Source organism: Phoxinus phoxinus, assembly GCF_949152265.1.
Source record: "Phoxinus phoxinus genome assembly, chromosome: 4".
NCBI lineage: Eukaryota > Metazoa > Chordata > Actinopteri > Cypriniformes > Leuciscidae > Phoxinus > Phoxinus phoxinus.
This window is the reverse complement of record NC_136879.1, coordinates 17154733-17169368: the sequence shown is the minus strand read 5'-3', so window position 1 is coordinate 17169368 and position 14636 is coordinate 17154733. Positions and strand designations below refer to the sequence as shown.

Sequence of the window (14636 nt, the reverse complement as noted above, 5' to 3'; positions counted from 1 at the left end):
GTATTGTAGTCAGGTTCATTTTCTAACTCTAGTATGTATCCCTTCATTGCCCTTTAAAGTAAAAAATATTCTATTTACAAGTATTGGACTACATTTGTCTCTATACGGCTACTTAAACAGCGCTTATGAGTCATTGTTCAAGTCTTATTTACATAAATTAAGACTTGAGGAACAAAGGGAACCACTTCACACAAGGAAAATGCTGCTATCTTTACAGCAAGCTAACAGTGGGAAATGTAATTCATGCAAATGAGGGACACGGATAAAGCCTTCTATTGTCTAACATCATCTATCTAATGGCTAAATTTATCCACACAGCTAATACTAGGTTTTGAGACAATAGTTTTTGGAATATATTTTTTCAGCATATGTTGTTAGGGAGCACAGACTTGCTGCTGGTGAAACATGTGGATTAGTGGAGATGCTCAAATCTTATCCAGGGATATTTATGATATGATTAGGATTGGGTCTCATTAACTGTTGTATTGTGTGCACACACATATTTGTGCGTAAAACCTGTGTGAACGTTTCCACAAGGAAATTGATTTATCAATACGTTTGCAAATAAATAAATTGTAAAATTAGGTTAAGGTATGGAACCAACCAACACAAATGCAAAAATCACTTGTGGTGGCATTAGAGACATGGAATGTGTTAAGAAAAAATGTGTATCAATACTGTATGTATAATTAATTACTAAGAGACCCTAAAATAAGTCCTATTTCAGAGTCATAAAAAAAATCATTATAGCTGTGATAGGCGCTGCATAAAAACAGCTGATAACGTAGTCTAGGCCTCTGTTAAAGGTGTTTTTTTGTGGTTCAGCTGGTTTTAAGAGTGGCTTTACAGAAATATCGTGCTATGCATGCTCTCAGGGCAAGAGCACATCTTTAGAGGGAAACACATTTGCAGAGAGTGATGAATCGCTGTACAGAAGATGGTTTGTGCATGTGTTATTATGCTAATTACGAACTGTGGGCATGAACTCCTTCATTTAAAATGAATCTAGATTCATTCACGTTCGAACGAGTGTAAGAATACATGTATGTATGTGCGTGCATACCCTGTATAAAGCATTACAACTTTTGTGCACATAAGCACTCAACACTCAACAATTATTAGTAATTGAGACCAAATAATAAGTCTAGCACATACATTCTTAGTAAGTAAGAGTCTAACCTATATCTGTAGACATTACCCTAATAGGACCCTGTGGGAAATCATAAACTTTCTATATTAAATCAAATACGTCTCTTTTGAAATGCAAAATGGGCAACTGAACAAGGGTAAAGAGTAGCGGCTGTAAATTACGAAACTCTATCAATTTTTTTTCATACACTAATATTTAGAACTCCCTTCATAGTTGTAATTGGTTTGAACCATCAAAGAGTATTTTAATAAGAGTTCATTAATTAGATAGAGATGGTCTTGTTACATTATGTGCCCTTGTCTCCCGGTTGAGCAGAAAATTAGTTCATTTTGGCTGAAAAAAGCTAGCGTGAGGCTTTTGAAGAAATCTTTTGATGAAATTAGTAGAAAAATATGCCAGTAATTGTCAATTTTTTGCACCTGATTTGTGAAACATGTTGAGTTCAATACAAACTTTCCATTCTTTTTTCAGCAGGGACTTAGGAGAAAGATTGAAGCACAGTCTCCTGGATATACGCCCAAGCAGAATGGCCTCTCCTGTGGAGCGTCAGGATCCGACTTCAAGCGCCTTCGCATGGAACCCAATTCTTTTCGACCTGGATCCTGTGCTTTAGCTTCAGGGCAGACTCAAAGATTGGTTGTGGATGCCACCCAGGGTAACATCCTTCGAAGAAAGGACACCTTCATGATGCCTCATGGAGTTGGCAGTGATTTATTCAACATAACTCTAAGGGATATAAAGAAGGAACCGGTTGAAGTTCAGACCTGTGGCCAGTCGTCCACAGATCATGCCCCATTGATGTTTGACTTCAAAGATGAAGTAAATGGACAGATTGACCCAGAGCTCCAGGACTTGTTCGATGAGCTCACCAAGAACGTGCCATCACTCAACGATCTAGAGCTAGAGAAGATGCTAAAGCAAGATGATGACTTTGGTCTGGATCTGGGCAGACCCAGTTCAGCTGGTGCGGCTCCCCCGTGTATTCACCTGGATAAGCCAATCAAGACAGAGTACTCACCAGATTTTAGTCAGGCAGCTGGAGGCTCTCATCAACTAAGACCAGCCTCTGCTGGACCTTCGTTTTCTATGGCCAATGCAACTTTATCCACCTCAACCATCACTTCAGGGCACCATGGACAGGTACCTACTGGCGGTCCATCTCGAGGTCTTCCAGCATGGCCTGAGATGTCACATGCTGAACAGTTGAAGCAAATGGCTGCTAACCAACAGCAGCCCAGCCCTATGCTTCACAACCACCAGCAGAGTCAAGCAGGAGGGGTTAGGAACTGGTCTTCCGCATTAGGTGTTCACCAAACTCCTGGCTCTTTCAATCAGGAGACTCTTCCTGGCAATGCTTCCCTTTCTCAGCAGAGGCTTAACGCTCAAAGTGCCGGTCAGGCCAAAGGCATGTCCAACTGTTTTCTCAAGCCCAATGGATTCAACCCTTCCCATCACATTGACACAAAGGTCCTCAGCAATAAGCCCCTGCTGCATTTCAGCCCTAAAGCACCACCTTCCACCACGGGCAAACAAATGCCCATCATGGCTGTTCCACCTAACAAAACAACCATACAACAGCAGCCGTCTACTGCGGGCCAGGGAATGCACTTTCAGAACTGCCAGCTGCCCATGCAGTCATCTCCCTGCTTACAAACTAAGCCTTTAATTCAAAGGCCTCAACTCAATCAGCATGGTGCAGGAATCGCTTTCAAAATGGCACAACAGAGACAGGTAAGAGCCTGTGTTGGTCCTTTTAACGATTGTTGCTTGTTTGACCGTAAATACTCCCACTGACATCTTGTGTAAAAGCCAGAACACACTGGGTCACATTCACTAACTGTCAGAGTGACGATTCTCATTTTCTCAATGCATCGATTACAAACCCATGCACTGCACTCTTTATTGCCTTTTACTGGATGGCGCTCAATCTCTGTGTCTTCTGTAGGTTTCATTGACACTTTTTCTGAGCAGCTTTCTGAGAACCGTGTTTGCTCTTTCATCAGGACAGTGATTGACTATAAACATTAGCAGATGACAGGTCTCTCACACTAGTGCTGTAGTTTCGAGTTGAATACACAGAAACCGTTAAAGGGATAGTTCACTTTAAAATGAAAATGATGTCATCATATACTCACCCTCAAGTTGTTTAAAAACCTGTATGAATTTCTTTCTTCTGCTGAACACAAAGGAAGATATTTTGAAAAATGTTTTTCCTACTATGGAAGTCAATGGGACCATTTAACTGTTTGGTTACTGACATTCTTCAAAATATCTTCCTTTGTGTTCAGCAGAAGAACGAAACTCATACAGGTTTGAAACAACATGAGGGTGAGTATATGATGACATAATTTTCATTTTAAAGTGAACTATCCCTTTAATAAAGCTGGCAACTTTATTTTTAACTTTATTTTTGGAAATCTTAAGTCGTTTTTCTGTTTATTTATTATTACACATTAGAAGTATTTATATAGTCTTAATTGATGCTTTATTAACAAAGTTCTGGAGGAACACATTCAAATGATCTATCCAATCAGCATGAGAGGAGGCGCAGACAGCAACATAATGTCGGCCCAGATCTTGCCCACATCTGGTTCACGTGGAATCGTGGGCCGGGTCTGTCTGGGGGTCTATATATATTTATATTTACATTACATTTAATCATTGCGACTTACAAATAAGGAGAGCAATATAAGCAAAGCAAGTTTTTTAAATACATATTTAGTATTAATAGGGCAAGTGTTGCTGAAAAAGATGCGTCTTCAGTAGTTTCTTGAAAATGTCTAAAGACTCAGCAGCTCTGGTAGAGGTGGGCAGGTCATCCCATGTCAGGGTAAAGGTCTGTGAAAGTGTTTTTGTGCCTCTTTGGGATGGCACCACAAATATATATATACTCACCTATGTTCCTCGACAGTTTTCTGCATCCCTCGGCCACCTGACTCCTCACTTTTGGCTGGTTTCTATCCAAGCCAGGGATACCCAGTACTCTAAGTTTGGGCCAAAATACCGTGCATGGAGCCCTCCCCTCGAACAGCACGCCGAATACGCATACTCTTTTGCCAAAGATTCACACCCCTACTAATCATGCATACACACAAACTTCTGTGTAACATTTCGGAATATTTAAATAAATTTGCATTCAATTTTATTCTACATTTTATTCTGAAACCACACATCACAAAAATCACATACTCCCAGTAGTCTTGTATATATGCCGCCCTGCCCCTCGGGGTTCACTCTTGCACAGCATTTTTTGTAACTTTGCAAGCGATGCAAAGCAACTCTGAAGATGCACAACTTCGAAGCGATTCTGGCCTAGCAGTATACCGGCAAACAGTTCGCTCTATGTGTGTGCTCCGCATAGTTGATCACTGCCTTAACGCAAATCTCCACTTATGTACTGCTAACGCTTTCTGGAAAAGCAATTATTAAGAAATAGTTATTTTCGGTTTTCATCCGGTTTCAGTTTCGGGACAGAATTTTAATTTCGGTGCATCCCTGATATTTGAGGGTGGCACACTTGGCATTGTTCGAGGATCTTGCTGTAAATGCTGTCAGGCAAAAGCACATGTTCAGAGATCGTCATATTGTTGAGAAGTTCCACGCGACATTTAGTGAATGAGACCCACCATGCAACATCCACTATCTGTAAGATACTTCAAGACTTTTGTCAAATCTTTGCTACATTTTCTATTTAAACACTCTTATCACATTTTCGCTGTGCAGAGCAGGTCGTTCTTGACACAATAGAGTTGTAGTGTCAAAACCACACACCCTGCTTTCTTTCCATCTGTCAGCCTGTTGTGTTAGCCGATAGCAGTCTGCCAACTGCTTTAAACTCAATAGATCTGCACTTTGCTGTAGGCATGTTTTTCATTTTGTTTTTACTGATTGTTGTTGGTGTCTAGGTGGGTGTAGGGTGCCTTGCATTTGTATATCCCCTCAAAGCAGTTTGATGGTAGCCTGACTTTCTAGAGCATGGTGGATTAACATGCAAAACTTGTAATTTCTCCGCCTGTCACAGTCACTTGCCGTCAGGGCATAGATGCGCACAGCGGGATTTGCTAATTGGAGGTTGTTAGCTGCAAGGGACAAGTTGTGGAAAATGACAGTAATCTGCTTAGCCCAGTGCCGGAGGTTGAGGCACTGATTTGTTATGATTGGGGAGCTTTAGAACATCCCCCTTTTCAGTTTAATATAAACAGTATCTCTCAACATTTTTTTGTGGGAAATGATAACGGGAACCACACAAGAGGAGTCATCTTTACCCACTCCAAAAGCACATCAGATGGAGGGGAGTGTGGAGAGACATGCTTGATTTTGACACAAAGATGCATAAAGCTCTTTTTGCAGAGTTGTTTAGGCTCTTTAAGGGCTTTTTCATTGGACGTTGTCTTGTGTTATGTACCTAATGCCCGGATCCAAATCCAATACACTTTTTGGTAATGTAAAATTAAGTTTTAATCCTTTGCTGTGCTTTAAAGAAGTTGACTTGTATACTAAAGCTACTTGATTAATACTTTTAACTGCGGTGTGTTATTTGATATTACAGTTTTTATATTTTAAATGCTCTATATTGTAACTTCATTATTACTTATGTTTACTAATAAGTAATAATTAGTAAACTATGTAAACATTAGTTTACATTATTACTTATGTAAACTAATGACATACTAGTTTCAGCAGGGATGATTTTAAAGTATACTTTAATAAATGTTTGTGCTTGCATTCGGCAGTACACTTTATCCATATTTCAAAGACAACAGAAGTAATTATGAAAATGCATAAAGATGTACTTAAAGGGATACTTCACCCACAAATGAAAATTATTCCATAATTTACTCACCCTCAAGACATCCTAGGTGTAAATTACTTTCTTCTTTCAGCCAAACACAATTTTTACGTCATTTAAAAAAATTTCCTGGCTCTTCCCAGCTATATAATGGGAGTGAGTTGATCCTGAGTTATGAAGTACCAAAGCGCATCCATCCATTATAAAAAATAATCCATGTGGATCCAGGGGGTTAATAAAGGCCTTCTGAAGCGAAGCGATGTGTCTTAATTAAAATATTTATAACTTTATAAACTATTATCTGTGGCTTCCGGTAACAGCTGGACTCGAGTCGAGTTGCAGCAGAAGGGGTGTGTCTTATTCACATGACTATAAAAAATACTATGATACTAATGCTTTGGCGCAGTACTTTTTATGTACCATTTTGATTGTACTGCAGCTAAAGCCATTGTCCAGAATCATCCACAAGCTGCACATACGGGAGCAGAGTTTAAAAAATACTTTCGACATCACAGGCAAATGACTGGATGCATGTTTGGTTTTCACTCCAAACGATTCACTGAGAGATTCAAACTGAATTGCGAACCGATTCAGTACTGAGTTATTTGACCAATTCATAAAAAGAAAAAACTTTAAAAAGTTTTGAAAGCCAACACAAAGCGCACAATTACGAGTAAATAAACGAGTTTGATTACCATCGAAATGACTTTGAAGCTGTTATATTAAGGTACAAATCTTGCATAGTGTGCCTTTAAATGACATGATTGTGTTTTGATATTTGGAAGCATTTGCTGTGATTGTAGAGATGATACAGCATTGATGGGGTTAAGTATGCTGCACTAGTGGAAATGAAGCCAGAATGTCTGTTCCAACCGGGAGAAAAATAGGCAATGGACAGTCTTCCCACAGTGAACCGAATTAGTAATGCCATGGAAATAAAGGTTCCGAAATGGTGCCATGATCCCACCGGAGCCCTCAAGAACTTTTGTTCAAGCTAGATTTTCTCCCACTGGGTGCAATACACAAAATGCATGTAAAGAGACCAGAATGTTGGGTCTGTTTCTTGTTTCCTTGTTCTCACAGCCTGCTGATCAGTTGTCAGCCTACAGTATACGGCAAACAGGGTATCTGCGATATCACAGGCTGTCATAAGAGTCGAGTGGAAATCTTTTTATTGCCTGTGGAGAAAAAAATGTACTGCATGCACTACCTGAGAGAGAGAGAGAAAAAAAAGCCTCAGACAGTGTAATATATCACATTGAGAGACCTGCGTGCCCCAAAAACTTCAAGCAGCGCCTGATACTTTCTGATTAAAGTGCTGTTACACTGACTATAGTCAGTATATATGCAGGAGCGATTCAAGTATTTCTGGCTCTGATGTGAGACAGCTGTGCTACAAAACCTAGTGCCTAACACTTCCTGCACAGCAGCCATCTATAGTAGCATTAGACAGTAACTGTAGTGGAAGCTCATAATTGACTGAATTAAAACACTGTATGTTGGCATCACACTATTAGCACCCCCACAGAAGACTTGCCTCTCAGTTGGGTAATATCGGTTACCAAATATTTTGGGCTGAAACGGCTATTTTCGGATTTGGGACAAAATGGTTTTGGAGGACTGAAATCAGTGACGGAAACATATTTATATTTAAATGTGTTTGCTTACTCTTGCTAAAGTACTGTGTTCCCCCAACCCAATCTCTTGGCAATTCATATACGAATTTTACGAGGTGGCTAATTTCGTACGAATTCATACGACCTCACCCGTTCAAATTCGTAAGATTTTTGCTAAATCGTACATATTTTACGAGTTGCACAATTCGTACGAATGACCTACCCCTGACCTCTACCCATCATGTGTGTTTAGACAAATCTTTAGCCACCTTTTACTCACTCGTATGAAGTGGTCGCGTAGTGTTGGTTCCCCTGAGAAACTTTGCATTCTCTCTCTAAAGGATCGAAATAAATGTTCCTCCCACCTCAAATTATTTCCATCATTGCGAACGAACGAAGTCCATTTTTTTGTATGTTGGGTTTTACGTGGTTCAGTGGTTTTAAACTATTGATAGTTTTCAGTATCTGAATAATAATATTATTTATTTATTTATTTTGATTAGTCCACCATCTTGGATTTAGTTTTCCTCTGCTTGTCATGGTGCATTCTGGGATTTTCTTCTCTGGGAAGCACACTAGGTTTTGAAATAGAGCATGTGTTTTAATTGTCATGTCTTTTTGCGGTGAAATCTTGACTGAGTTTCATAAAGTAAATGTAAAAATAACTTATATTGTTAGCAATAGCAAATGAACACTCACCCACTGAAGCAATTTAGGTGTACTTGATTATCCATCAAGTAAGAAAAATCATGTTAAAATGTCATTATTAAATGTAATACATCAGGCTTTTGAGGAACATTTATTTGTACATCTGTCAATCATTATTATATTGCATTGCGTTATATGTTTCCCCCCACATTAAAAGCTGCAGAGCTATGGTCATAAAATTAAGCATTTAGAGATAATCTTACTAAAACATAATATTGGGAGATATAAGGGCTTTTCACACTGGAAATAGTTAACCCTGGGTCCTTTTAAACCCAGGGTAATCGGAATCCTGGGTTATCTTGCTTCACGTTTCACACACATTTGAGCTGACGTTTCACACATTCCTAAACCCTGGGTTAAAGTCCTTATTTGCATATTATGGTGTCAGTGTTACTGACTGGACAAATGCAGTACGTGACCTGTTTACATAAAGCATTGCGCGTCCTCATATTACACATTGCTAACTGTAATATCAAGTTTTGTTCTGCATGAACTTTTCGAAATATAAAGGAAAGAATGACGGTCTCTTATTCACTCCAATTGACCCTTCGCAGGGAGCTTGATTGACAGGGGATCTGCCCAATTATACTTCGCCATCCGCCATTTTGTCCGACAAAGCCGTCAGGAGAGTTAGTAGATTAACATGGGAGAATTTGAACTTGAAAAGCGGAGTGTACTGACGTACTGACGAAGGAAGAGATGGTCGGTTCACGAGCAGCTTTAACTGAGGCTCTACAGCGATCTGTCAGACACATTAAAGAGCCACAAAACGGTATTTATTGTTTAAATTTCTTTAAAAAAAATTACCACATTTGAAAGGTGAGACTTTGTTTAATATGTTTAATATCAAAAGTAACCGAAAAGTAACCTGGTCTGTCCTGTCTGTCAGTGTGTTGTCAGTGTCCTCTCTGCTCCGCGGTGTATTTTTCTCTGCGTGAGAACATGGTGTGGCATGAGAGCGGCGTAGCTTGTCGGACATAGCAACAGTAACTAAGTGGGGCGGGTCTTTGCGAACGGTCAATCGTCGCATTTTCCATGGCCGTTTGACATTTTTCCTATCATATGCAGAAACGACTGTTTACATTGTGCAGCGTTTCCATGACTGACCGAAGCGCATGAATATAAGGCACGCGATTGGTTGTCGGTTGCTAAGCATCTTGTTCTATCAACGCATCGTTCACCACAATGCAGAGTAAACACTGCAAAAGAGAGTGCAAAGCTGTGAAAAGCTTCTTTACCCAGGGTTAAAAGAGGTGATTTGAATGACGATAAACCCGGGGTTAAGCACAGCGTGAAAAGCTCTATATAGTGACAACCCAGAGAGCAACATAGTGTCGGCCAAGACCCGGGCCACATCTGGTGCATGAGCTGAGACACTATGTTACTGTCTGGGAACTGATATGTATATGGATTTTATGTAAATAGTCTGCTATGCTGTTATAAAGATCTGATTGATTTGCATTTTAAGCCATCAGAATTTCATTTTACTTTCTGGCCATTTATACACAGAGTTTTTATTTTATTTTATGAGCTCCATATTCTCACTGTATCATATTATAAAAAAGCTTCATGAATCAAATATACTTTTTTTTTCAAAGATTTTGTCTAAAGGTTCAATAAACTTACATTTTTATTTTATCGGACTATAATTTCATATGTCAGACGTTGCAGGGTTAAGTTTTATCATCCACCAAGTAAAATCATTTCAATCGTATCTCTTCACAGAAAGACCCACATGATTTTTGTTGTACTATTCACACAAGCAGGATAACACAGTAGTATAGAATATATTTTGGCAAGGGAATTCAAAGTTTGAGCTTTAGGTTTGTGTTTTCTCACACTCAGTGCTGCTCAGAGCTCGACTGAAGCTCTTCATTAATGCAACATAAATGTGAGTGGGAATGAGTTGGTTTAGCGTGGGGGTTGGGGGTAGAGTGCCAGGTTGTTGTAGCCGAACTCCGAGAGGAGCGCATGTTTCCTGGGAAAACGATCTGGGGCCAAGTCCAGATGCCGAGCTGGTCCCTAGGGAGGGCGTCCTGCCTCCAGTCGGCAGGAAGTGCTGTGAGAGAGCAGCGAGGCCCGGGCCTGGAGTCCTGTCAACTGCTTGTAATGCTGGTGGAATGGGAGCCTAAATCACATCTCTCCTTTATGGAGTCCGCGGACACATGTGGTATTCATTTAACGACGCACTGGTGAAGAACGAGGAGGGAAAGAGAGATGGAAAACAGCTTTATGACACATCAGGATCACAAAGAGCGGATTACAGAGACGGCCACACTAACGAGGCTTTAGCTCCCCCACATAACAAAGGGTTTGACTGAGGCAGTCGATTTCAGGCAAATGTGAACACAATCTGGCTTTGTGGTCACAACTTATGAGAATGCTCTGAATTTCTCACGGTATCGACGACTAGTGGAGGGAGTTCAGATGTAATGAATAGACCTGAACAGAAGTGAATAACCTTTTTTTTCCCCTATGTTTTGGACATAGTCGTCACCATTAGAGCATTTTACAACAATATGACCTGAACTTTAACCACGTTAGCATGTGTGGAATGTGATGAGAGGCTTTACGTTATTCAGATACGTGACATTTTTTTCTCTCTCTCTCTTTCTTTATTAGCTTTAGCAAGCATGCTTATCGGTTGATAATGTGATGCTATTTTACACACACAATTTTTTTTTTTTTTAAGTTGTAAATGAAAGATAATTGAAGTATAAAATACCACCATTTCAGTTTTTCTATTTCAAAATCTTAGGATTAATTCAATGTTACATGCCTATCTTTGGAATTGTTTGTACAATTTTCTTGTGAAAATGGTTTCTACACCTACTTTTTTTTGTGTAAATGTTAAAACTAAATAAATATGCAATTCATACAATGACTTAAGTACCTCTTCTATGTTCATTTCTGGATTAAAATACATTTTGATAATTTTTTGGGAGGATAGATAAAAAAAATGTCAGGCTGGTGCGACTGTCTGATATCATAATAAAGAAAAAAAGCCTCATTAAAAGGCCTCATCAATTATACAATTATTGGAAAGAGAACCTTATCAATTGCTGTGATTTGTCATTATTATTTCTCGTTTCACTGTTTATTTCAAAAACTTTTGTCTGCCAAATGTGGTGCGACCAACAAACATGCAGGGAAAAAAACAAACAGGAAATTATATCATATAGAGGACCCTTAACTGTGTTTCAAGTCAATTAAGCAAGTCTCTTAAAATATCATATAATTTGATCTTTTATGAAAAAGTTAGTTTAGACCGTAAAATGTCATGTGGCATGAAATAAAAAATATTTTTTATATATTTTAATATAATATTTAATAAAAATATTTAATAATATTTTTATTCTTTGATGGTTACACCACCTAACAATTTGAGTTGTACATTTAAACTTTTTTTTTAAATGGTAATTGTTCATAAACCTATTATACCAATCAATGTTATTTTTGTGTCATTAAGATACTATTATTGTCATGATCATGTTCTGTTATGTCTTGTTAAGATTTAGTCTTAGGGGCCGTTTTTTTTTTCGTTTACACAACGGCATTTTGCGTGCTTGAAAACGCAAACTTCTGAAAACGGGTTTTAAAGTGCAAGTTTTTGAAAGCGGTCTCCGTGTAAACAACGAAACCGCGAATCTCTGAAGACGATGACGTCATGCAGATGCGTATTACGTGTTCAGTCTATAGTGTTTCATCGCCATCTAATGGCCTGGCAGCAGAATACAGCGTTTTTAGTCGTTTTAGCGGATCCGTGTGAATGGGGATCGTTTTGCGATGGTGATGCGGAAAACTCAAAGGAAAAACGTCTCCGTTTTAAGCATATCGTTGTTGTGTAAACGTACCCTTAGTTTTCATTGGCGTTGTCATCGCCTTAGTTCTAGTCATTTATTAGTTACTATAGTTTCTGAATAGTCCTCCTCACCTGTTCCCTGTTCCGTTAATCATTATCCTCGGTGTATTTCAGACTTAGTTCTTCGTCATTAATCTCGCTTGTTTGTTGTGTTGTATACATGTTCTTGGTGATTATTAAAAGTCTTGTTTATCATCATCATTCTGCGTCACGCATCCTCTTGGTGGATATCGCTACACAGCCTAAACTTGACAATTATAGTTTTTATAATTCTTCATTTGAATTTTCTTTAATATAAAAGTTTTAGTTGTCAGTTCAGTAAAACCCTTTTTGTTATTTTGTTGTAATTTGTAAATGTAGATAATGATAATTATAAAGCAATCTGACCTAGAAAAAAACCCTTCTTAGAACACCTTAGCAACTACATAACACCTTGGCCACATTTGTAGTCACATTCTTGTCCTCTTCCGAAAGTTTTCATTTTTCGAGCAATTTTCTCAGGAAGAGATTCATCTTTGCATTGTGAAAGGAGCTTATCAGAGCTCCGGCCTGAACTCGCTCGCCCTCTCATTAGTTATCAGACATCCCAGAGCTGATCCAGCAGGGAATGTGGCATCTATGAGATCCACTTAGAAACCACGCATCTCTAGAAAGCGTTCTCTCTGAATAATCTCTGTCGCACGCTCTCGTATTCTCCCGTCTCTGTGGTCTACTGTGGAATTCCTCCCATGACAGAAGAGATCTTTTAGTGTTTTCATTTCTGGACCTCTCGAGTGAGGCTTTAGAGGGAGTTTCTCTCTTAAAGACATCTGTTCTCAAATTAATAGCCTCGCGTAACGCAGTGGGGTTTCAGTAAAAATCCTTTCTGCCCTGGGAAATGTTTCGTGTCAACACTGTGATTGACGCTGTATACACAGTGTGTTTGGCCGTTCGGGCTGACGTTCTCAAACAGAGTTTGCCGAGGACAGAAGCCTTCAGCCTCTGCTGGTTTGCAGTTTTAGATGCTCCTTCGAGATCTGGGCGCTTATAAACAACCCCGAACCTGAGAAACTTTAAGTACTTCAATTTACTGAAGCTATTTGACAAAATTGTTACTTTTGGTTCAGTGCAATGGTCTTTTTCCTAGACATTCGTTATAATGTACGCCACTGTGTAATGGTTTTGAGTTCCTGCCAGAAAGCTCATATCTGACCCAGCGACAAATACTTTCTCTCAAATTCTGTCTGGATTTACACATGTAATTCCAAACCTGCATGACTTTCTTCCATAGAACACAACAGGAGATATTTAGTAGAATGTTCAAGCTGCAGTTTTCCATACATGATGGAACGTGATTCCATTTAATGGCCAGTGACCATAAAAGTAATCCATTCTCTATATTGCATTTATTACATATTTGAATATGTGTGAGTATAAATGTGATTTGAGAGTTTAGTCATTTTAGCTTAAAATCTGACATAGCTAAGCTAATTCACACAAGTGGACTGCTGTGACACCTTTATGGTACTTTAGACTTGAACTAAACATCTCCGTTGGTCTACTATGGAACAAATAATATTCAATTTTAATATATATATAATATATACTAATTATATACAGGTTTGGAATTTACATTAATGCATTATACATTTAATCCAAAGCAACCTACTTACAGGAACACTCCACTTTTTTTGGAAATAGGCTCATTTTCCAGCTCCCCTAGAGTTAAACAGTTGAGTTTCACCATTTTCGAATCCATTCAGCCGATCTCCGGGTCTGGCGGTTGCACTTTTAGCATAGCTTAGCATAGATCATTGAATCTGATTAGCCGTTAGCATCTCTCTCAAAAAATTACAAAAGAGTTTCGATATTTTTCCTATTTTAAACTTGACTCTTCTATAGTTACATCGTGTACTAAGACCGCCAGAAAATAAAAAGTTGCGATTTTCTAGGCCAATAAGACTAGGAACTATATTCTCATTCCTGCGTAATAATCAAGGATCTGTGCTGCCATACCAGCAGGAGCAATGATATTACGCAGCGCCTGAAAATAGTCCCCCCAGCTCGGTAACTTCCAACGTGACCGGCACTAAGTTTGTAATATCATTGCGCTGCTGGCACGGCAGCAGTTCCTTGATTATTACTTTATACTTTACTTTATACTTTATTTGTCCCATCACTGGGAAATTTGTCTTGGACAACGTGCTAAGTCCATACATACAACAACATGGATTAAAAACGAATAAAAATAAGTAAAGTTAAATACATGACACATAATGGCAATCAATACGTACATTACAACATACATTAAAATAAATAAAAAGTAAGTGAAGTTAGATACATAGAAGACACAATGGCAATTCATAATATTTTATCTGTTTAACACTTTGATTGCAGTAGGAACAAAGACATTTTTCAGTCGATTAGACCTCCACATCAAGACCCTATACCTCCTTCCTGATGGTAATAATTTAAAGTTGGCATTCAGGATATGAGTATCGTCTCCAACAATGTTCCTAGCATGTTTTAAAA

The 14636-nt window shown here is 38.7% G+C and overlaps 1 protein-coding gene across 2 annotated transcripts in view; it reads left to right on the top strand.

The window, feature by feature from the left end:
* Window positions 1–14636, top strand: part of maml2 (mastermind like transcriptional coactivator 2) — a 77126-nt gene that overhangs the window by 56741 nt on the left and 5749 nt on the right. For both annotated transcript variants that reach the window (XM_079609406.1, XM_079609407.1), the window contains exon 3: window positions 1622–2881. In XM_079609406.1, coding sequence (XP_079465532.1) covers window positions 1622–2881 — 1260 coding nt within the window. The remainder of the gene's footprint in view (window positions 1–1621; window positions 2882–14636) is intronic.